At 44.5% G+C, this 23,915-nt stretch overlaps 1 protein-coding gene across 1 annotated transcript; it reads right to left on the reverse strand.

Annotated features, from left to right (window-relative positions):
• Window positions 1-3,871: 3,871 nt before the first annotated feature.
• Window positions 3,872-22,183, reverse strand: PAG1 (phosphoprotein membrane anchor with glycosphingolipid microdomains 1). Its single transcript, XM_052652008.1, has 6 exons — window positions 22,044-22,183; window positions 20,372-20,423; window positions 17,150-17,246; window positions 13,998-14,599; window positions 9,395-9,454; window positions 3,872-4,240 (listed from the first exon to the last, which is right to left on the reverse strand). The coding sequence occupies exons 1-6, from the start codon at window positions 22,166-22,168 to the stop codon at window positions 3,872-3,874; spliced, it is 1,305 nt and encodes a 434-aa protein (XP_052507968.1). The 5' UTR covers window positions 22,169-22,183.
• Window positions 22,184-23,915: the final 1,732 nt, after the last annotated feature.

A 23,915-nucleotide genomic window follows, 5' to 3' on the forward strand; every position in this document is an offset into this window, starting at 1 on the left:
AGAAGGATACCTACTTTCATTTCCTTCTGTCAGGTTGAATATTTAGGGAGCTGCAGGAATTAAAGTGTTTAAACACACCACTGTTTTTCAGCTAAGAGAATGATGGACATAGTTTAAAATTTGAATTCATTAACTAGAGAAATTCACTGAGGGCCAGTTAAGAAGGTTTTCTGGTAACTGTCAGATGAAAACGACTGGGGAAAAGAAGAAAATGACTGGACAACTGTTTCTTCTGTTCTGCTTTTATGACAATACTCATCACACTAGTAGGATAAACATACAAAATACATGACAAGGATGTATCCTAATGAATTAAGCACCAGAGTGACTTTATATATATACATGTGCATATATGTATATGTGTGTATGTAGCCTGCCAGGCTCCTCTGTCCATGGGATTCTCCAGGCAAGAATACTGGAGAGGGCTGCCATTTCCTTCTCCAGGGGATCTTCCCAACCCAGGGATCGCACCTGGGTCTCCCGCATTGCAGGCAGATTCTTTACAGTCTGAGCCACCAGGGAAGCCCTATATATATAGTTACTGGTAAAAGTAAGCAAATGTTCTAATTTGAAAAATGAAAATCAAATATGCTAGCTAGACCTAGTAACGTGCTGAGGTTAAATTTCAGTTCTTTTTGCTAACTACCTAATCTGGCACTCAATTAGAATCAACTCTCAGATTTTAAGGGCAGATAAATCAGTGATTAGCCTTTTTCCCACAAAGGAGAGTGGTACTTTCAAAAGCTTTAATAATCCTAATGATATAATTTACTGAAGGGCAGGAAGAAAAAATTTGTGGCAAAGATATGTGCAAAAATAACTTCCTCCTAGAATTTAAAATCTCCTCAAACATTTCACATAAAACAGGTTACACTTCCCTGCTGACAGACAATATCTGAGAATCAGTAAAAAAATTCTTTGAAACTTTCAAAATACATGAATAAAAGCAAAGATCCTAGGCAAGATTATAATAACCTAGGTTATTACAGTTCAATGCATACATAATATGGATGTCAACTTGAATTTTAAAGATACAGTAAACTTTTTCTGTTTTGATAATTACCTTTCATACATTTAAACTATGTAGCTTTTAAGATGAAAACTTTTTAAAGAAACCATAGGCTTCCAAACTAAAGATTCTAGCACGAAGTTTCAACCAACAAAATTTTTTAAAAGTGATGAAATTTATGAAATACTTTACTAAAGGGTTAAAACAGCGATGCTACATCAATAAAAATGCTTCAGTAAAGTACCTAATGGTCTAAAGAGCAGAGCCATCTCCCAAAGTCCGCTCTGCTTTTCTTACCTCCTAGTCCTCATGGGTTGTGCTATTACTTACTCTTTCAGGACGTGTTTTGGAGGCCCTTGCAGTTCCCTTTTAATACTTTATATCACAACTTACTCTTAGCACAGGTTCTCCAATCAGGAGAGAGATTTCACTGAACACTTTATGGCCGTAAGGCATAACCCTTATATTGAAACTTCTGGGGGAATTCTGATAATGAAATTTCAAGATGATATGACTACTTATAAAGGGCTTCCCTATCTAGAAACGGCTTTACTCTTTAGAGACCATACCCATTTCCTTGGTCATAAGTGAGATATCATGAGCTGCAACTTTTGAGCAGTCAGGTGCTCATAAAGGATGTGACTGTAGCGTGCACAAGGCTAGGTGAACAGTGTGATGTGGCCGTCAGCAGGTACCAAAGCAACACCATCATACTGAGGTGGTTGGGTCAGACTCATTCATAGTGAGCCATGAGAATCACCGGGCAAAGCAGTGCTTACAAAGGAGATGAATTCAGAGAGTATGGCTCTTGCACCTTTCTGATAAACTTCCCCCTGATCCAAGGTTATTCTGCCATGATCTTTTGATCAGTGATGATTGTGCTTTTATGCACATAAAGTCTTCACGGGAGAGATCAGGCTGATTGAAAAATAACAAGCGAACCATTTACCCCAACTGAGCTACTTTACAATTGCAGAAACGTATTACAGAGCAGTCACAAAATCAAGCCATGAATGCAAGGAATGGAAAAAAACATGCCCGGGAGCTGGTCCCTACAATTTTCAAGATGCTTCATCCTCCCAACTGCATTCTTTGTCCTAATGAGTGAAAACAGTAAGATTATTCAATCTGAAAAGTCGCAGATGTCACAGCGGTACAGAATAATTGGCTCTTTTTTTTCTTTACAGTGTAGGAAAAGCTTCTCTTCTGTAGCCCACACTACAAAATAGCACTTCAACCAGGTTCCTTTTAAAATGAAAAGTGAACAAGTTTCCCAATGTCGGCCTTATAAAATCTAAAGAGATGATTAAATTCAAACCAGGCTGAGCTCTCAATCTGAGTTATTTCAGCCACTGATTTTTATAAAATGAAGGGGGAAAAAAATCCCAGCAGGCAATTTACATGTGCAAGCACCAGGCTACAGAATTCATCACCTTTTTCTCAAAAACGTAGCTAAACCTTAATGGGATCATAATACTTTCATAAGGTTAATCGTCAGTCATCCGTAGTCATACTTGTTCCTCTTTCCATTTTTACCATTTCAAATATTTCACTATTGCCCACCACAAACCTTTGAAAATGATCCTTTATGTTTATTCCACTTGTTTCTCCAATGAGTCAGCTGATTTTTGACCAAGAGCTCCAAGTACCATTTGAAAAGTCACGTCTTTAAAAACCTTCCATGTTTTAAACACTTGGTTAGAAAAAAGATAACAACTACTGGTACAAGCTTATGTGCTTCATGGTGTCTTTTCAAAATGAGAATATAAATCATTGTACATCAAAGCAAAATAGTTAATATATATTTTATCTGGCAGTTTCTAGAAATTAGGCATTAAACATAAAATACCTTATAAATTTATATAACAAAAATAAATGTTTATATTTTAATCTCAAATAGATTACCTTAGGGGAGCAGTTCACGTATGAACTCCTGCACCGTCAGCGTGGCAGCAAAGATCATCAGAAATACACATTCAAGTCCACAGCCCTTGGGAAGAGATGGATGCAGCGGCTGCCACCCAAACACGTGGTCTGTATCCCAACATTGAGATTAAGGCTCTCTGTTTTGGAAGAATGAGCTGGACTAAAACAAGTACAGAAGTACCATGATATTCTCTGAAAATACTGAAAAGACTCTGAAGAGTTTCAAACACTGGGGGAGAAAAACCATATTGACTATAAAAATAAAATAAAGCATCTAACAATGACTTCAAGTACTTTGGAAGAGGCTGCTGACATGGAGTGCCCAAATCAGAAGGAATGAAGAGCTCGGAAACTCAAGGGGTGTCCCCAGGGTTCTCCACTGGTTGGGGGCTCGGGTTCCCAGGTGCAGCTCTTTGAAGGGGCTGGGGAGCAGACTGGAAATAGCAACCACAATTTCTTAGCAACGGAAAACACCCACTTGAAGGCAAAGGCCCAGCCTGGTGGGAGAAAATCCTTGGAACGAACCATTGTAAATCGGAAGATTTCAGAGAAAAATGCCATTCATTTTACTATCAGTAGCAGGCAGCAAAAAGGAGAGGGAGAGAAACCCAGCTCCTGTGAATGGCAGTGTTTCAGGCAGGTGAGCTGTCATTCTTCCTTACTGCGTGGCTTTCTTCATGAAGAGGGTGAGATCACTGACAGCCAGGATCCTTCCAGAGGGTGCGGCTGCATGACGCAGGTGTGCTTGGGTATGCCAGTGCCCTGGCAGCAGGGTGCCCATCTCATTTCTCCCCAAACTGAGAAGCAGTTCTGGCACCTCCAATCGTCTTCCTTTCCTAAAGCAGCATATGAAGTGCGGCCGACGTCGCTTCTTGTCTTCTGCAGCAGCTCTGGCTTTGCCGGCTGGTCCTATGCTAGCTGGGTCCTTTCAGGCTGCTAGAGCCTGGTGACGTCTCGGCATTGCTGCAAGTCCCCGATGCTCTCGTAGTCATTCTCTTTTGGGCAAAGGCCATGGTGACTGTTGGTCTCTGGGGCAGCCTTCTCTTCCTCTCTGTTTAGAGTCTGTATTGCTTCATAATCTGGCTCAGGCTCCTCACTGGGCTTGCCTGCTGCTGGAAGTGTGCTGACACTATTTGGCATCTTCTCAAAGTCTTTAACAGTGGCATAGAGATCGTTACAGGAAGAGGGGGACCTCGGAGCGGCTCCTGGCATGGAGGTGTAGGAGGCCTCTGGTACTCTAAGCGACTGTCCTGATTTGTTCCCTGGCTGTCCTTTTTTATGCACTGATGAATACATGGCTGAGATCTAGAAAACAAAGGGGAAAGTGAATAAATAAGCTCCGAGCTTGATCCCCCTTCCCCCTTTTAGTGACAAGCTAGATTCTTGGGACTATGGGGCGTGGGTCCCTTTAAGAATTTTTTTCAGATTCCCAAACTTTGCAGAGATATTATTGACACACAACACATGTAAGTTTAAGGTGTGCAGCATGATGATTTGATACACATATTGTGAAATGAGTACCACAATAAAGTTAGTTAACAACCTCTTTACTGTAATTACCATATTTTTGGTGTGGTGATAATATTAAGCTCTATTCTAAGTTTCAAGTATATAACACAGTTTTGTTAGTTCTAGCCACCATGCTGTATTATATTCCCAGACCTTATTATAGATGGAAGTTTGACCCTTTGGCCAACATCTCCCCATTTCCCCCAGTCCCCAGCCTGAGGCAACCACCATTCTACTCTATTTTTGTTTGGCTTTTCTAGATTTCACATCTATGTGAGAATACACAGTATCTGTCTTTCTCTCTCTGACTCATTTCACTTAGCACAATGCCCTCAAGATCCATCTATGCTGTTGCAAATGGCAAGGTTTTCTTCTTTTTTATGGATGAATAATATTCCGTTACGTGTACATGCACGTGTGTGTGTGATTACATTTGCTTTATCCATTCATCTGTTGTTGGACAGTTAAGTTGTTTTCATGACTTGGCTATTGTGAATAATGCTGCAATAAACAGGGGAGTACAGATATCTCTTGGAGATAGTGTTTTCATTTCTTTTGAATATACACCCAGAAGCCAATTCTTTACAACCTATGCTAATCCTGGAGTACATAACAGAACAATTATATGTGTCATCTGTAACTTGGTAAGTAGCCTAATTCTATGAAGTCCAGGTTCTCTCTAGGTCTGCTGAGGGTCTGAGGCAAGCAGGTAGAGTGGGCAGCTCAAGACCCCCAGGACCTGACCACAGCATCGGGTTTTATTCTATTTCTTTATCACAATGATATTTCACCTGAGGAAAGTTCTGACTGCTTTATAAAGAAGGATAGAAAACATATATCATACTGGTGATACTCAAAAGGGTGGGCTTCAAGTCAGCAGCAGCAGGATCTGGACATTTTTTGGAAAGGCAAACTCTGGGGCCCCACCCCACAACCACTGAGTCACAGACTCTGGGGGTGGGCTGATTCTCATGCCCACTAAGTGCGAGAACCACTGCACCAGACTGTATAATCCACTCCGCCCGCATCACAAAAGTCTAAACAGTAGCTTCTGGATGCTGGTTGGCAGTATACATAATATCTGTCAGAGGATCACTTTCCACTATTTTTTTTTCTGATTTTATTTATTAATTTTATTGAAGGACAATTGCTTTACAGAATTTCATTGTTTTCTGCCAAATATCAACATGAATCAGCCATAGGTATACCTCTTCCTCTTGAACCTCCCTCCCATCTTCCTTACCATCCCACCCCTCCACTAGTTTTTAAATTAATACTTCATTGCATACTATTGGTTAAACAGACATTCAGAGATGGGGCTAAGTTTTCTTCAGTGGGAAAATTCATTCTTATATGAAATCAACTCAGAAATGATATTGAGAGACAATCAACTTAGGGGATGGGCTTCCCAGGTGGCTCAGTAGTGAAGAATTTGCCTGCCATTGAGGAGATGTAGGAGACAGGGGTTCAAACCCTGGGTCAGGAAGATTCCCTGGAGAAGGAAATGGCTACCCATTCCAGTATTCTTGCCTGGGAAATCCCATGGACAGAGGAGTCTGGTGGACTACAGTCCATGGGGTCATGGAGAGTCAGACAAGACTGTACCCCTCATGCACCAAAGACAAAAACTTACGGGACACTCTTTCCTTTGGGAAGAACAGACTGTTTTCCAAGCAAACCCACTCAGTCTCACTAATACACCTCATCTAGCCACAAATACAGAAGGCAGGAGGAGAAGGGGATGACAAAGGATGATACTGTTGGATGGCATTACCAACTCGATGGACATGAGTTTGGGCAAACTCCAGGAGATGAAGGACAGGGAAGCCTGGCATGCTGCAGTCCGTGGGGCTGCAGAGTCAGACATGCCTGAGCGACTGAACAACATCAACAAAGCCACAAATATCGGGAGAGGTATCATTTTCTTCGATACAAAAATGGACTGATTAGGAGATTTGGGAGGAAGGGTATTGTTTTATTGTTAGAAGTCATGGTTGGAAATAAGTAAAAACATCCTTCATTACCTGCAGTTATCTTTGCACAGCGATTGATGTATTAAAACACCCAGGAAATAAGGGAACATACTTCCTGACAGATGCTTGGCTTTGCAAGTGCAGAGGGAGATGTCCTGCTCTCACATATCCACATGCTGGGCAGAAAGCTTCCAGCTGGCCTCCAGAGCTTCTTAAGACACGCCTGCCGCATGCTAACTGTCATTTGCATGAGAACTTTCCCTACAGGCTGGTGGCTGGCATTTGCCAGGCTTTGACAATCCAAAGCGTTTGAGTCAGAGAAATAATCTTTGTGAAACTCCTGCCCTGTTGATTTAACCATTTTCATGCATATTAAATGAACATTCTCACCTGAGAGGTTTTAACTAAAAAATTCCTTTCAAAATGAGGAATTAGAGTAGCTTTCCATTTCAGAAGAATAAAAATCAAGGCCTCTGCTTTTTGTAGCAAGTTGCCAACACATGAAACTTTATTTAAAAGGTGGTCAGAGCCAAAAATGTGGACAGATTATAAAGGGGTGAGTCATGCATGATAGGGACTTCCCTGGTGGCTCAGAAGGTAGAGAATCTGCCTGCAATGCAGGAGACCCGGGTTCGATCCCTGGGTTGGGAAGATCCCCTGGAGGAGGACGAAATGGCAACCCACCCCATTATTCTTGCCTGGGGAATCTCATGGACATAGGAGGCTGGCAGGCTACAGTCCACGGGTCGCAAAGAGCTAGACACAACTGAGGTGCATGGATAGTAATGAAGGGAGCCGGTGTCACGGATATTTATTCCTCACCTTCAGCGGTAACATTAGGAAGACAAACACACCTTTATCTGTGAGAGTAACAGTGAGAGCTGGGCCATGTCTGTTTCTCTTCGTCCTTTCTTCCCCATGGTTCTGTCATATGGCCTCCACTCTTTGTAAGTTCTTGGGCCTTCTTGGCTTTTACAGTCTTTTCTTTTTTAAATTACAGGCTCTTTCACTAACTTGCAACTTAATATTATCCCTGGGCATGAACCAAATGTGCAGGAGGGTGTCACTGTAAATTTGAAATCTTATTAACATTTCTCAAGTCTTCTAATATTCTTTTTGAATATATGTCTCCTATGACTATTACTTTTATTTTGTATAAATAAAAGGTTTCTCTTCAAGCCCTCTTACTATTTAGCTTCGCAATTTTTCTCTTTAACATCTTTCATCATTATTATTCAGTCTGTAAATTGTTATTATGTTCTCATAAATTACCCTCTTTTCCTCATTTCTCTTCTTTTTATATTCAGCCCTTCCCCCATCATTCTGTTAAATTAGGATAATAGTACTTAAAATTCAGGTCTCAGTTTCAGTCTGGACTAACATTATATCACATGAATATAAAAATAAGTGATCTCCGTATTTATTTTTCCTAAATCATCTTCCTAGAATGAATACATGGGAGTCACAGTTCTTTACTCTATGTTCAACATTCATCAGTATAACAGGGTCCTTTTTTCAAAAGCCACAAACAAATGTAAGATAAGAGGAAAAGTAATTAAAAATTTCACATAGTCTCAATTTATTTTAAAGAATTAGTTCCCAGATCTCTTATATTTTTTTTTTCAGCCTGGCTTGTAGACTCTTAATTCCTTAACCAGGGACTGAACCCATGGCCTCAGCAGTGAAAGCACTGAGTCCTAAAAACTGGACTGCCAGGGAATTAAAATATTTTCTTACCCCAATGGGATGGCTCCAGGACAGTGGAAAATGCTGGAGGAGGCACAGGACCCCTTCGGGCCTGGTAGGAGGGCCCTGCATTAGTCTCATGGAGGCGGGCCCAGTGGAGATGGTCAGGGGTGGAGGGAACATGAAAATTAGCTTCTGAGGTGGAACTGAAGGGCCTGATTACTGGCTGAATCTGAAGACAGTGAGGAAAATGCAGTGTTCAGGAGGGCCCCAGAGTTTTGGCTTCTGCAACCAGGTAGATAGATGGTAGTTCCACTCCCTGGAGGAAACACGGTGGGGCTGGGCAACGTCACACGTGTATGTTGCTTCTGCGTGTGTGCGTGCCAAGCCACCTCAGTCGTGTCTGACTCTGTGTGACCCTATGGACTGTAGCCCGCCAGGCTCCTCTGTCCATGGGATTCTCCAGGCAAGAGTACTGGAGTGGGCTGTCGTGCTCTCCTCCAGGGGATCTTCATGACCCAGGGATTGAACTTGTGTCTCTTACGCCTCCTGCATTGGCAGGTGGGTTCTTTACCACTAGCACCACCTGGAAAGCCCACATTGCTTTTGTACACATACCCAATTTACTAAGCTAGGCATGCCAGAAAGAGGCTTTATGTAGCTAGACAAATTACGGTGTTCGGCTCTGAATCTAGCTTGACAAAATCCCATAAACACTGGCTTTGCTGAAAGTTTAACCCATGACTCTTAAGCCCCGGTGCTTGGGAGAATGCATCACTGTTTTTCATTGGTGGCCATGTCTAACCCTACTTCCAGTCTGGAAGTTTTTTTGAAGTTCCCTGCTCTCTGTCTCCCAGAAGCCTAAGCCCTTCTTCCTCTGTCTCCCAGCCTGGAGCAAATTCTCTACACCCACCTGTTCCAATTCCCTGCATATTCCAACCCACTATTAACTTCCTTCTAATGGGAAACTCTTCCCTGATTAAAGCTCACACACTTACATTTCTCTCTTCTCATTCCTCTTTCTTCCCCTCCCCTTTCTATTTTTGTCTTCTCCTTCTTCCCTATTGACCTTCCTTGTTCATCTTATCCTTTCTTGTCTTCCCATCTCCCAGTTACTTTCTCTGAACCTTGATAAAGCCAACATCACCAACTCCTATCTCCAACCATAGGCTTAAGAGCCTGCTTCAGCTTTCTCAGATGAAGGGTAACATGACAGAGCATCTACTTAAGGAAGGAAGTGGTATTCTCTGTTACAAGAGCTTTTGGATTATTTAAAAGTAACAAAACTCACCTCTTCTTCTGTGAGAGTTGGGTCTTCTTCCCGGGACTTGTACGACAATGAACTAAGTCTCTGTTAGAACAAAATAAATCATTATAGTCAATAATTTAACCTTTTTTGGGGCATATGCTTTGATGCAACTATCTACAAAAATGTTTTCAAATGATTTTTAGACAAGAAACTATTTTCTACAAAGAAATTATATAAAGGACCTCAGGAATAAACACATAAGTATGATTGTACATACCCAGCAATATTACATTAGATAAATTTCTTCTAATTTTTTAATTTGAATCTGTAGGTACAGAAAAACCAAATGATTATGAAGATTATGGTTTCAATTCGTAATTATTACTGAAGGATTGATCATCAATGAAAGGTTGAAAAACTGACTGAAAAAAATACCATGGTGTCTGTCAAATCCCTAAACTTTTTATTTCTAGTTTGCACGAGTCATCAGGAAGATTCTTAAGTCATCTGGAAACTTTTCATAACTATTGGAGAAATCAACCCACATTTTCTGGCTTCATTTCTTGGTGATTCTGGCTCTGGGTTCACTGAATCTCTAACACCTCTCTCTCCTGCTTGAATTCTTGCTGATTTCAACCCACCTGTATCCTTCCAAACCGGCCCCCACTCCTTGACCTCCCTGCACTGACCGTACGTCCTTGCCCCACCTCCCTGCTCCGTCTGCACCTCAGCCCCTCTTCCCCTAAACCACAGCAGCCCCACTATCCCATCTCCCTGCAGGCCCCTTCAGACCAGCACTCACTGTTCACACCTACTCCTCCCATAACCCAGTTCCAACAAGCCTGCAGAACTGTGGGGCCCCCAACCATTTTTTTTCCATGTCTCACTTCTCCTCCGTGTCCTTCCTTCCTACCCTATCAAACTCAAGCTCCATGGTCAACCATCACTGTTATGCTTGAAGTACTCCACTCCCTCCCTGGTCCCTGGAGAACTCACCCCTCAAGTGAGTCCTTAATGCCTCTCTGAATCTCCCTACACCTGCTTCTACCTCCTGGCCCCTGCTTTCCTAGCTGCCGCCTTCACATCTTCTCCTCTCTCCCCAAACCCCCAGCACCTCGTCCCTAGCTGAGGACCTTGAGAAAACCAAAGGAATCAAAAGAAATTTCTATAAACGTCTACCTCTCCCATCACACCCCCAGTCTCTGCACTCATGTGTCTTCCTTCCTGCCCGTTGCCACAAGTGAACTTTGCCGGCTCCACCTTAAGGCGATCCCTTCCTCCTGTGCAGGAGACCCTGACCCCTTACACCCACTCGTGGATATAAGCACCAGCCACACTCCATTCTGTCTACATCAACTTTCCCCTCTATGGAGTCATCCCCATCCACATAAAAACAGGCTATTTTCTATTCTAAAACCCAAACCAAATCAGCCCACCCTTCTAGTTCTGTTACTAATTCCATTATAGCAAAACCTCTTGAAAGAGATGTCTAAATAAAAAAAGCACTCAATTTTTCTCTTCCTATTATCTCTCTAAACCCATTTCAGTCCAAGTTTCTGCCTCCTAGACTCCAAAGAAACTGCTCTTGAGCAGGACACCGATGACCACCGTGTCACTGATCTCTCCTGATCCACCTGCTGTGTGCTGCAGGGTCACCCCTTCTTCCCTGAACACTCACTCCTTGGCTTCTAGGACACTGGATTTTCCTCTTTTTCTCTCCTATTTTCCTCTCTCCTGCTGGCTTCTTTCTTTCCTGGACCTGTGTCCTTGGAACTCACACACACTCATGCAGTCATCTCACCCGATGTCAGCTTGAAAAAACTAATTTCTGCTGCTGACTTCCAAATGTACAAGCCCAGCCCAGCCTATCCTTATAAGCCTGCTCCTCCATCCAGCTGTTCTCTGATGTTGCTACTTGGACAACCAATATCTATCTCAAACCAATATGTCCAGCCCCGAACTCCCAAATTTGCTTGGCCCCCGGTCCTTCTACTTCCATTTATGGCAGTCCCACGCTGCCAGGGGCTCAGGCCACCCCCTGGATGCATCACTGTTTCCTCATCCTTTCATCCACATCTGGCCCATCAACAAATCTCCTGGTTCTAGTTTAGTGTCTCCCATCACTTCTGCTGCTCCTACCCTGATCCAACAAGTGTTTCTTGTCTTGCTTATTAGAATGGCTACCCAACTGGTCTGCTTGATTCCATTCTTCACGGGTGAATGTCAACTCCATCAGAGGGATCCTTCTTAAACCTAGATGAAGTCATCCTGCTCGAGACTTTCAAGCGACCCCATTTTATTCAGATTATAAGCCAAGGCCATACAGGGTTGGGCCACCAGTTATCTCTCTTCCAACTCCTCTTAGCCTTGCTCTCCCTCTCCAGCCACACCTATACCCTCCTCGTCCCTGGAGAGGCTGGGCATGTTCTGGCCTCAGGGCCTTCATACTGGCCATTCCCTCTACTTCATTTGCTCTTTCCCCAAAACATGAACCAACTCACTCTCTCAACTCCTTTTAATTTTTTGTTCAAATGGCCCTTTGAACAAAGGCAGGCATGCCCTGACCACTCTCCTCACAACTGTGCTCCTACCCAACTTTCTCAGTCCCCCAGATTCTGTTCTGATTTTTCTCCTTTGTATTTTAAAGCCTTCTAAGATATAATTTTGTTGTTCAGTCACTAAGTCATGTCTGACTCTTTTTGAACCCACGGACTGCAGCACGCTAGGCTTCCCTGTCCTTCATTATCTCCTGGAGTTTGCTCAGACTCATGTCCACTGAGTCAGTGATGTTATCTATATAATACATATGTATATATGGGGCTGCCCTGGCCGCTTGGATGGTAGAGTCTGCCTACAATGCTGGAGACCTGGTTTCGATCCTTGGGTTGGGAAGAGCCCCTGGAGAAGGCAATGGAAACCCACTCCAGCAGTCTTGCCTGGAAGATCCCATGGACAGAGGAGCCTGGTGGCCTATAATCCATGGGGTCGCAAAGAGTCAGACACGACTGAGTGACTTCACTTTATATATATGTATATATATATATAAAATAGACTTTACTTACATACATATTTATGTTATCTTCTAACCTAAAATGTAAGCTCCACAGGGGCAGAGATTTTTGTTCATTTATATGTTTGTTCACTAGTGCATTCCCAGCACCTAGATCTTGCAGCTTACAGTGGGAAAGCTCATTAAAACCTTTTGGAAATGAATGCATGAATAGTAAGCATTTCAAGTTCTCCCAATCACTTAAAATGAGAATGGTTTATATGGAAACGATGGCTCATTCATCCCTATATTTCTACAGAAAGGTAATCTGGTTCCCAGATGGGTAGTTCCAGTTTCTAATGTGACATCTGGAGAATTGCTTACTTGGCAGTGGTTAGACCATCAACTCTCTTATCTATCAACTGCTTGTAAGTAAAAAAAAGGTTTAACTGTTTTAAACAGCATAAATTTCACATTAGTTTTATTATCTTTGGTTATACAAAGGGAAAAAAATTGGGCTGCATTTTTGCCTTTAACAAATATGCTCATAAACACTTCACTGGTGTTGTCAACGGCTTCCTTCATGGGTAACAGGAAAAACAAATGCATTCAGAGAATACTGTGCGGAACGACCCCCCGGAATAAGGCCTTCCCAGGTGATGCTAGTGGTAAAGAACCCGCCTGCCAATGCAGGAGACAGAAGAGACACAGGTTCCATCCCTGGGTCGGGCAGATCCCCTAGAGGAGGGCATGGCAACCCACTCCAGTATCTTTGCCTGGAGAATCCCACAGACAGAGGAGCCTAGAGGGCTACAGTCTATGGGGTCGCAGAGTCAGACATGACTGAAGCGACTTAGCACGCACATATAACCTTAGCTAGGGCTCCCCTTTGGATCATGAACTCCACAAGTTTTCTAAGGCTCCTCTTGACTGACTAGCCCCTACTCGGCCTTCCTACCGAAACCTGAGAAGAGAACCCTACTGTTGTCTCTGCAGAGAATGGAAAATCCCAAGGTAATGCTCACAGCAGGAGATGAGAATTCCAAGCTATTGTGGCTCAGATGTCAGCTCATGGGACTCACACAGAGAAGGCTCAGGGATTCTTACTGCATTTTAGAGCTCGGTTGAACATCTAAACTTAAGAGTCACAGGTTATTGTTTAGAAATTGTTGTTAAATAAAATCTCTTACTTGACTCCTATAAAAGTCTGTACATAACCAGATATGCCCAGCAGCACCTGTGGGCTTGTTCCTGGGGTCTGATTTCTGGGACCTTGGGTGGAGGGGTGGGAATCACCCCACTGCTTGGGATGGCAAAAGGCAGAAGAGGCTAAATGGGCAGCAAAGTCTCATCTTTTTTGTTTTTGGTCTTCAAAATGAAGAAAATAATACTTGGCCTCAATTAGACATGATGCTAAAACTGGAAAATCTCCAAGGTGCCAAGGCAGAAATATTTTGTAAGCATGAGTTGTCAGTATTTTATTACTTGGAGGGGTAAAAAAATTCAAACACAGCTTACATGAAAACAGTTTTTACCATTCAATGCATGTGAAGATGTCAGCATGTATTTCTTAGAATACCATGCAAACAGACGCCCAGGTTTAGCTAGATTCCCAATCGGGACCAAAGCTCTGAAAACAAAATTGCAGAAGCCCACCTTGTTGGTTTCACTGGTCCCCTCATCAGCTCCCTCTTCTCCTGCTTGACTCTCTTTCTTCTGAAGGTTTTCATTTTCGTCGAGGAGTTTCATGGGGACAGGAGGCGGGGCCTCCTCTTCTGGATCACATGAATTTCCAAGAAGAATCTCCGCGTTGACACTCTGTCGACACTTTTTGTTTCTGTCCACCGAGGCATACTCGGCAAAGTCTGTTCTGCTGTTGGCCTGTGGCCCCGGAAGCTCTTTCACACCGGAAGTTGACTTCGACCTACCGCTGTGGCCTCGACTTGGCTGGGCAGCTGCCGTCACCTCCTTAATTTCGTTCACGGTTTCATACAAGCAGTCCTCCACCATGTTTTCTTGCGAGGAACTATCCTTGAGCACTTCATAGGGTCCTTCCATCCCCAGACCCTGTTCCCCGTCTGCACTTCTCCCATTGTGCATCATGTCCACCGAGCTCTCTGGGGGAATTCTGGGCAACTCTCGACTTTGATGACATTTCGGCTTCCCTGTGCTGTCCTGGGAGTCCAGTAGATCTGAAGCCGAGGTCTGGACTTCCTCATAATGTTGCATGCAGGTCACCGTGCTGTCTTCTGAAAGAACTAAAGCAGCAGTAGCATTAAAAGTGGAGAAAGACGCTTCCTTATAGAATTATTACAGTGACTCGGATAATGTCAAGTGAAGTGAAATCAAGGTGCTGGCTTTTTATTAGACTCGAGGTTGCAAATTGTACATGATGTGACTGTTAGTGGAAATCTGGGCTTCCCTAGTGGCTCCGACAGTATAGAATCTGCCTGCCAATGCAGGAGATGCAGGTTCAATCTCTGGGTTGGGAAGGTCCCCTGGAGAAGGGAATGGCCACCCACAACAGTATTCTTGCCTGGAGAATTCCATGGACAGAGGAGCCTGGTGGGCTAAGCTCCATGGGGTCGCAAGCAGTCAGACATGACTGAGCAACTAACACACATTCTTGTTTCAATCACAGTGTAAACTAAAGCCATCCACTACATCTTTCTAATACAGTATGTAATAAAATGTCTTGGCTGTAAATTTGGGTCACAATTATACAACAGTTGTGGTTACTCCTGATGGGCTTCTTGTAGGCAGTGTTCAAGTGACCAGAGGATGAATGTGATGTTGCAAGGGGCCAGACTGGGGGCGGGGGGGGGGGGGGGGGGGGGGCGCGGTGCTGGGCACCAGAAGGGGGGCATGCATGGTGACTACACCCTCTGTTTGGAGGGACTGTTTGGGAGCCATCCTCCTTCACAGGTCACTTTGACAGACACGATGGAAACCATGGGGCAAGACTGTGGCCAAAACGGTGTCCCAAAGGGTCCGCCGACCCTGTGCCTTTTTAAAGCTTTTCCCTCCATCTCACTGCCCCTCCCACACCCCAACATTTCTACCTCAAATTAGAAAATGCAAACAAGAAATTCTTAGATTGCCGCAGAAATGTAACTCTGTGGAGGCATTCAGTCATGCCTTAATCAAATGACTTTTTATATTAGTCCATTTATTTTAATTGGAGGATAATTACTTTAAATATTGTGAATGCTTTTGCATCAAATGATTTTTGAGTGCCTACTAGGTGCCAGGGACAGTTGAAGTGCTGGATACATCCTTCATCAGTGATGTCCAATGAGTCTGTGCTGCAGGTACCTACACTGTAGTGAGCCAGCTGTTAATTGACTGTGTCTTATATATTCTTCATATACTATATATTCTTCATATATATGTGTGTGTTTAAGTGCCAGTGTATACCTAAACATATATTTATACTGGAATATTCATATGTATTTACTTTATATTTTTGTTATATATAGCCTATATACACAAAACTTATGCAAAAACACTTAAGTTTTTTAACCTACTTATTTTTACTGACTAAACTGGGGTTCTCTAAGACCCTGAGTCCAGAATAGTATCTATGGTATGGCTGATCTCACTAGGTTTTTACATGAAAAATGAAATGAGTGAAAGAATGAATAAAGTGCTTACCTCCTGTTCTGGAAAAAAAAGACTGCTTCTCTTTGGGAGAGGAGGCTAGAAATAAGTGTCCCTAAGGAGTATCTGCGGAGAAGGCAATGGCACCCCACTCCAGTACTCTTGCCTGGAAAATCCCATGGAAGGAGCAGCCTGGTGGGCTGCAGTCCATGGGGTCTCAAAGAGTCAGACATGACTGAGCAGCTAACACTTGTGCATGAAAGACGCAGGAGAGCCTGAGAGAGGCTTGACGATGGAGAGAAAGGCCTGGACCAACTCGGGCAGCTTCTAGAAGCTGAAGCAGGCGAGGAACTAGATTCTCCCCTAGAACCTGGGGAGGAAATGCTACCCTGCTGCTACTGGGCTGGACAATACTTACAGATTTTAGCCCAGGGAGACCCGGTTCAGACTCTGATACCCAGAGCTGTAAATTAATCTGTGCTGTTCTCAGACACTAACTTTGTGGTAATTTGCTGCAGCAGCAATGTTTCAGTTGCCTCATCTGTAAACTGAGGACAGTAATAATCTCCACCTTACAGAGCAGTAGTAATACTAGTAACATAATCTTATAGGTAACAGTAATCTTACAGTTGTTAGCGTACATGAGTTCACAAACATTCAGATCTTAGAGTGAGGGCACACAGCAGCCAATTCATAGATACTAACTTTTCATCCAAATGATATATTTTTTTTGCTAAAACTGGCAGTAATACAAAAGGAGAGCAAGAACACATTTCCTAGTTTTTTTGAGTTACATTTTCTTTTTTCATGTGTGAACGGTTTATTGAAAGGTGTAAGAAATACAGTGGATAATGTAGCCAATAAAGTCTGCATTAATAAGGCAGCTTCAAATATGTGACTAGAGCCAAATCCTGCAGGAAGAGTCTGGAAAAACAGAGCAATAAACAGGCCTACGAGTTATCTCAGCCAAGGGACAAGGGAGCCCTCCTTGTACCACTCATTGGTGAAGGGCTGCCTTGGGGAAGATATTAATTCCCAGGTACTTCCATCCAGGTCATGCAGGCAAGTGAGCTGGTGTTATAAAGAAATGATGATGGTAATCGTGGTGGTGTTCCAAGCTACATTTTCTGACCTTTCTGAGCTACATTTCTAGTCCTTTCGCAGGTAATGAGGCCTGCCCGGAAAGCTGGAATTGTGGCGGCACTTACTGTCTCCATTGGTGAGTGCTCCGTTCTGCTCGCTGCTTGGGGGCGCATCTGTGGCCAGGCTGGTGACAGAGCGGCTGAACATCTCCTTGTCAGAAGGCTGCAAGAACAGAGGAGCCAAGCGAGTCAGACTGCGGGGCAGAGGGGAATAGCCATGCCTTTGCGTTGTTGTTTTATTTATATTTATTCATTTGCATAGCCTGTGGGAGCTTAGTTCCCCAACAGGGATTGAATCCCAGTCCTTGGCAGTGAGAGCATGGAGTCCTAACCACTGGACCACCAGGGAATTCCATCCATGGCTTTTTCTAAAAATTAAAACAGCAACAACAAAACCCACATCTGCTACTTAGATGCAAATTAAGTGAAGTGAAATGAAATGGAGTTCCTCAGTTGGACTAGCTGCATGTCAAGGGCTCAACGGCCACATGTGGGTAGTGGCCATTCTGTCAGTGCAGCCGAGGCATCTTGATAGAAGGTTCTATTGGACAGAGCTGTCCTGGGAATCTTCTGAGGCTGCCACCCACAGAGTTTCCCTTCCCAGATCACAAATGGGCTACAGTAGGTCAAGGGGAGTCAGTCTCTTAGCTCAAGGCAAGGTGGGACGGGAAGGCCCCAGGGCTGATCAGAATCAGCGCCAGCAGATAGCGGCCTCATCTTTCTCCCAGAGATGCCAGAAATGTTACCCTTTTCAAAGGTGTGTCATGCTGAGGAAAACAAGGGAAAACATCATCTTTGTCATCTGAAGGGAAGAGTCTTAAATCTGATCAAAGATAAACGTCACTGACATCTGAGATGTTCATAATCAGCCAAGTCTCCACTTGAAGGTTCACAAAAAATGTTGTGTGCTAAAACTTAGGTCTGCAAACCTTCCTTATTCTAACAAATTCAAGACCCTTGGGGGAAGAATGGCATTGATCATTTTCTACTGGGCTTATTGGCTGAAGTGGACAATACAGGGCATAATACACAAGGCTGAGCTACAGTTGGAAGTAAGTTGCTAGGTCACGTATTTCTTGAAATATGCCGCCTGTCTGACGTAGCAGCTGAATCACGGCTGATACGGTCTGCTCCCCAATCCCGCTCATGGAGTGCATGCAGGACCCAGGTGGCTACACCTGACAGGCTCCAGGAGTCCACACAGGAAGTTCTGATGTAAACAGCACCACAAACCTTGGCTACCTGGCTTCTCAAATTCTCTGACTCCTGACTGGCAACGAAATAATAACAGAGAGGGCTTCCCAGGTGGCTCAGTGGTAAAGAACACCTGCCAAGCAGGAGACACAGGTTTGATCACTAATTCAGGAAGATCCGCTGGAGGAGGAAATGGCAACCCACTCCAGTACTCCTGCCTGGAAAATCCCATGGACAGAGGAGCCTGGTGGGCTACAGTCCATGGGGTCACAAAGAGTTGGACACGACTTGGTGACTAAATCACAAAAATAATAATAGAGTACGGAGCTCATGCTCATCATGCTCCAGAAACTTACGGGGAATCAACTGTTTCAATCCCATGAAAGGGGACTCCCTTTCCCCTGGGTCACCCCTGGGCCTGTGTGTGTGCGAAGCTACAGCAGAGGTGCCAACTTCTCCCCTACCTACATTCTGGGCACAATCTAACAGAGCTGTTGGGGACAGGTGAGAAGTGGGGACACAGACAACCAGAGACTGCAGTGGGCATGACAAGGTGAGGGTAGGAGGGAGGGCGGTGCTGAGAAGCCGGGAAGGGGTGGGTGGGTGAGCCACCTGCATGCAGAGACAAAAGGGAGGACCCCAGGGGCTCCTAGGAGAGGAGAGTTGACCACTTTCTGGCCTGGGCTGGAAGAGTTCCCACATTCACAGGGCAGGGCGCCCGGGACTGGAGGCGCCTGCTGGGGGGCTCGGAACCTGACTGCTGGCTGCTTTTTTCATTCCAGACCTCACCTCCAGATCCCTCACTCATCCATCGTTCCTCTTTGCCCCTTCTTCCTCGGACAGATTTACAGTTGTTCTTGAAAAATTACATCTAGGAGAGGAAGCAACTTAATAGTTTTATCCTGCGTATATGAAGGCAGGGGCTTCCCTGGTGACTCAGCAGAAAAGAATCCACCTGCCAAGCAGAAGATATGGGTTCAGTCCTTGGGCTGGGAAGATCCCCTGGAGGAGGGCATGGCAACCCACTCCGGTATTCTTGCCTGGAGAATCCCATGGACAGAGGAGCCTGGTGGGCTACAGTCCATGGGGTCACAAAGAGTCAGACACGACTTGGTGACTCAACAACAACACAGTGACTCAACAACAACAATACGAGGGTGGCCCCAGCTGTTAGTATTGTTCAGCCAGTTAAGGGCACAGGCCTGAGCGGAACAAGGTGGGACCAGGACACTCAAGCTGCTCCTCACCTGGGTGGATCCCAGAGGCCCTTGGGGCTTATCAGGACCCTGTAGGACACAGAGCAAGAAAACTGGGCCAGGCCATCTAGGATGCTGGGGGTCTCAGGCTCCTGTGAACTTACTGATCAGCTGTTATGGGTTGAATTTTCATCCTCCCCCAATTCCTATAGTGAAGTCCTAACCCTCAATACCTCAGAACTGACCTCCTATGGACTCAGGGTTGCTGCAGATGAAACAGGTTAAGATGAGGGATGAGATCATATTAGAGGCCTTCTAAAAGGGGAACTTGGACAGACATAAATACACACAGAGGGAAGATGGTATGAAGAGTCACAGGGACAGATATGATAGTGAGGGCAGAGTCTTCAAACCAAGCATTGTCAAAGGCAGGTGCTTCCACCACTGGAAGCTAGGAGAGCAGCCTGGAACACACGCGGCCTTGTAGCCTGCTGCTACCATGATCTTGAATTTCTAGCCTCCAGAACTGAGATGATAAATTTATTATTTAAGCCACTCAGCTTGCGGTCCTTTGTTATGACAGCTGTGGCCAACTAATAAACCAGCTGGAGCTGGGCAGAGGCGAAACAGAAACATCCCTGCGGTAAGCTGGGACTATCTGAGCATCTTTCGAGCAGTGGTTGCAAAGAGTCGGAGACAAGTGAAGTGACTTGAGCGTGCACACACGCTAGCCACGGGGAGTTTAAACCTCCAGCACAAGGGCTCAGCCCAGGCAGCCAGTTATCTCTGGCTGAGTTGCTGCCCTCAGCTTGTAAGCTTGCAGGGACCTGCTTAGAGAAGTGGCTGCTGCCTCAAAGTGCACACACGTGTGCACACACACAGGTGCATGCACACTCACCACGTTCATCAGGTTCTCATGGTCCCCGCTGTGCGGTCTTGGCTTCTTTTCTCTGAAACAGAAAAGGAAACGTGGCTGTAATACCAACGTGCTACCTAAAATCAAACATACACTCCCCTTTCCTATCCAAACTGTATCAATACTTAAATCTCTCTTTTGATAAAGAACCGCGTTTATTTTACTGAGAAACCAGAAGCCAGACAACTTACCCCTCCTCTGCAGGCAGCAGGGTCTGAGGGGGTCAAGTCCTAGCAAGGGGCTAGCCAGCTCTCTTGCCCCCACTTCCTCCAGGAATAGAAAATACAAGTTAACAAGAGGACTGGGGGAAGTTTCTTGAGTAGAAACTTTATATCTAGAATACTGGGATGATTTCTTTCTTTCTTTCTTTTTTTAAGGAAGTCCAGACAGTTCTCATGTCTTCATTTTTCTTAATTCAGTCTTTGCAAAGTCACACACTGCCAGGGGATTGAGAAAATAAAGAAAATACAACTTTTGGCTTGTTGGGAAGGGTACATGCTCTCAGGATGAGTCATGTGTACTTCCAGACTATGGAAAAGTCCATCCAGTAAAAATAGAATTTATTTTTATTCAGGAGAGGCTAAAGAAAGCCATCAGTACTAGAGGTTACCTTTCCCATAGATGTATAAGGCAACAGTGACACCTAGCGGGAGCATAAATAATTACAGACAGGCCCTCCCAGGCCCAGGAGAGTTGACACTCCTCTCCTCCTGGGTCTTATTTCTTCATCTTCCTGGCCAGCTGGATGCTATCCCAGCTCAGGATACCTGGGTCCGAACCAGCACTACTTGAGTTCAGGGACTCCAGATTTTCTCTTTTTGACAGAAACGTCAGTGCAGGAAGCCATATCCAGACTTTTAAATGACACTTGGCAACTCTCTTCCAAGGTTATTGAGAAGACTAAGGAGGAGGGTTGGCTGCCAGCTGGTCTGCACTGGCTGCCCCAGCAGCAGCCAACTTACCAGAGAGCAGCATATGTTGTAACAATGTCTGAACACCTGGAAAATCACTCTGGCTTCGGAAGGACTCTGTTTCTGTCCAAGCAAAGATTTCCCCCACCCCGACCCCCGCCACTTTTTTTTTGGTGGGAGGGTTACACATTTTATATGAAGGAGTCAAGAGAGAGAGAAGTGTAATTCTAAAATAAGACAAGATGGTTATTTCATACACAGAATGTTTCTCTTTTAGAAAAATCTGTTTCTTAAGAAACTGCAGTTCTAGATTACACGTCTTTAATAAAATGACCCCTCCACAGCTACAGAGCAGCAAAAATTCTCAGTAACTCTCAAATGGTAGCAAAAAAGAGTGTGTTTAATACACATCGTGCTTAGATTTCCAAATGTCCACAGATGGAAGAAGACAATATAAATTTAGACATGGGTGTGCTCATGAGAACAGCAAAAAGTTCCTTCTGGGAAGTTTCATATATAAGGGCTTCCATATATAAGGTCTCTTCCAGTTGCTTCCCGGGAAAACCAAAATGGCCTTTCATTGAGCTAACAAAAAGTGTCCTGGGCCCCTTTGCAGGAGAGAAGGCAGTTAATCACAGGAGTGCAGTGGGATGCCATCCATTACAGGCTTTTTAATACAGAAGGTCTTCTAGCTCCCAGGAATGTGTTATTTTAAGGCTCCAGTAGACACACGTCACTCTCACCTGTCGCAACTGGAACACAGAAAGATGAGGAAGGTGATGAGGAAGAAGGTGGCCACAGATGCCAGGCTCCCCAGCAGGATGATATGTGCTTGTCCCTCGATCAGCAAGCTTCCCTCGGATCCCATGGTGGGGGCGGGAAGTGGCACGGTCTGCGGCAGTCAGTCAGTCCTTCCAAGGCGGCGACATGGGGGCAGAGGGTGGCGTCTTCCTGCAGAGAGAACAGCTTGTGTTTTGACAACTTCTCAGGAGAGGTGCTAGAATCTGGTAGCAAGTTCCTGTTGGGGAGGGGCTAGATGGGAGTTGGGGCTGGGGGCAAGTCTGAGCAGATCAGGGAGGTGTGTAGAGAATGCAGTGGACTCGACCTGAAACAAGTACCCCTCCGTGGTCTGGGCTTTTGTTTTCTCACCCAAAATGCAAAGCAGGAGTGTGTGGTGCCTAGCTCTGTGTTTGAGGCCACAGATGTTATTTTTGTAAGTTTGGGGGATAGATTCTTAATGTTTTCAAGTAAGACTCCAAGTCTTTTTAATTATTACTTTTCACCTTTAAATATTTAAATAAATGCAAAATGTTTCACCTGGAGAAAATCTGCTGAAAAAGAAACAACAAATAAATCCTCGTGTATTTGGATTCCTTTTTTCCACAGAACACTGTAAACCATTTATTACAGCTTTCACAAAAACGTAGTTTGCTACGTGTTTCTTCCCCACTTGAATCCTCAACTCCCCAAGCCTGCTTCTCTCCAAGGTTTAAGGTCAATACAATTAATGACACAGATAGTCTTTATACTCACCTTCAGAAACAGTTACCTGTTCTGAGCCTACGACTTTATTTTCAGGGCTGGCTTTCATGAAAGTTTGTAAGCATTCAGTCTACTTTCAAGACACTGGAGGAAAGTCTGTGCTGAGAACACATCACCAGCAGCAAAGAAGCCTAGCTATAAACAACTACAAACTGAGGGTAAGAGCTGTCCCTAGGACACTGTACCTGGCATTTAGTACCTGGTACATGGGGCTTCCTAGGTGGCTCTAGTGGTAAAGAATCTGTCTGCCAAGGCAGGAGATGTAGGAGATACAGGTTTGGTTCCTGGGTCAGGAAGATCCCCTGGAGAAGGACATGGCAACTCACTCCAGTATTCTTGCCTGGAGAGTCCCATGGACAGAGGAGCCTGGTGGGCTACAGTCCATAGGGTCGCAAAGAGTCGGACACAACTGAAGTGACTTAGCACATGTGCAGTCAAGTGCTTTCCTCATTTCATCGCTGACACAAGCCTGTGAAGAAAGCATGACTAACTCCCGTTTTTCAGACAAGGAAGCTGAAGTTCAGGCACTAAGTTCCCGCGCGGTGTTGTCAGGCTCAGTGGCAGCGGAGGACCTGAGTCCAGCCACCTCTGACTCCGGCACTTGTGGCCTCTGCCCCTAGAGGGCGCTCCTTCTCATTGGGGGCTATTGCTCCCAGGTCCAGTGAGTTACAAGGCTTCTAAATGAAAACAGCCAATGAGCTTTGCGAAATATTTTAAGATTTAGATTTTGAAAAATAGAGCACTATTTCAAATTAATGATTTGCTTTCTCATCCGAGCTTGTTAAAGAACATTTGCTTTGTTCAGTTCTAGAACATTTCTCACTTACACAGCCTTAGCTTCATTCTCAAGTTATGTGAATAAAGTCACCAAATAAATATTTGTGTCGTGACAATTTAACAGAACTCAAAACACTTTTAAATAAAAAGGCTGGTTGATATTTGTATTTCCATTTGCTCCTTGACAGAGCTGGGACTATGTAGCCATCCACTGAGCAGCTACATCAAGCCTGCACCTGGGCAGCTTAAGGAGTGTATTGTGGTTCAACGGGAGAAAATTTTCTCCAGGTGAAACA

This window comes from Budorcas taxicolor, chromosome 14, assembly GCF_023091745.1.
Source record: "Budorcas taxicolor isolate Tak-1 chromosome 14, Takin1.1, whole genome shotgun sequence".
NCBI lineage: Eukaryota > Metazoa > Chordata > Mammalia > Artiodactyla > Bovidae > Budorcas > Budorcas taxicolor.

Bases quoted from the DNA above. Each gene is read 5' to 3' on its own strand.
- PAG1 (XM_052652008.1), bottom strand. From the start codon at position 22,168: ATGGGATCCGAGGGAAGCTTGCTGATCGAGGGACAAGCACATATCATC. The intron at 17,247-20,371 runs GTGAGTGTGCAT...CTGTTCTTGCAG, and splicing joins ATGAGAACCTGATGAACGTG to CCTTCTGACAAGGAGATGTT. The intron at 14,600-17,149 runs GTAAGTGCCGCC...CTGCTGCTTTAG, and splicing joins AGCACTCACCAATGGAGACA to TTCTTTCAGAAGACAGCACG.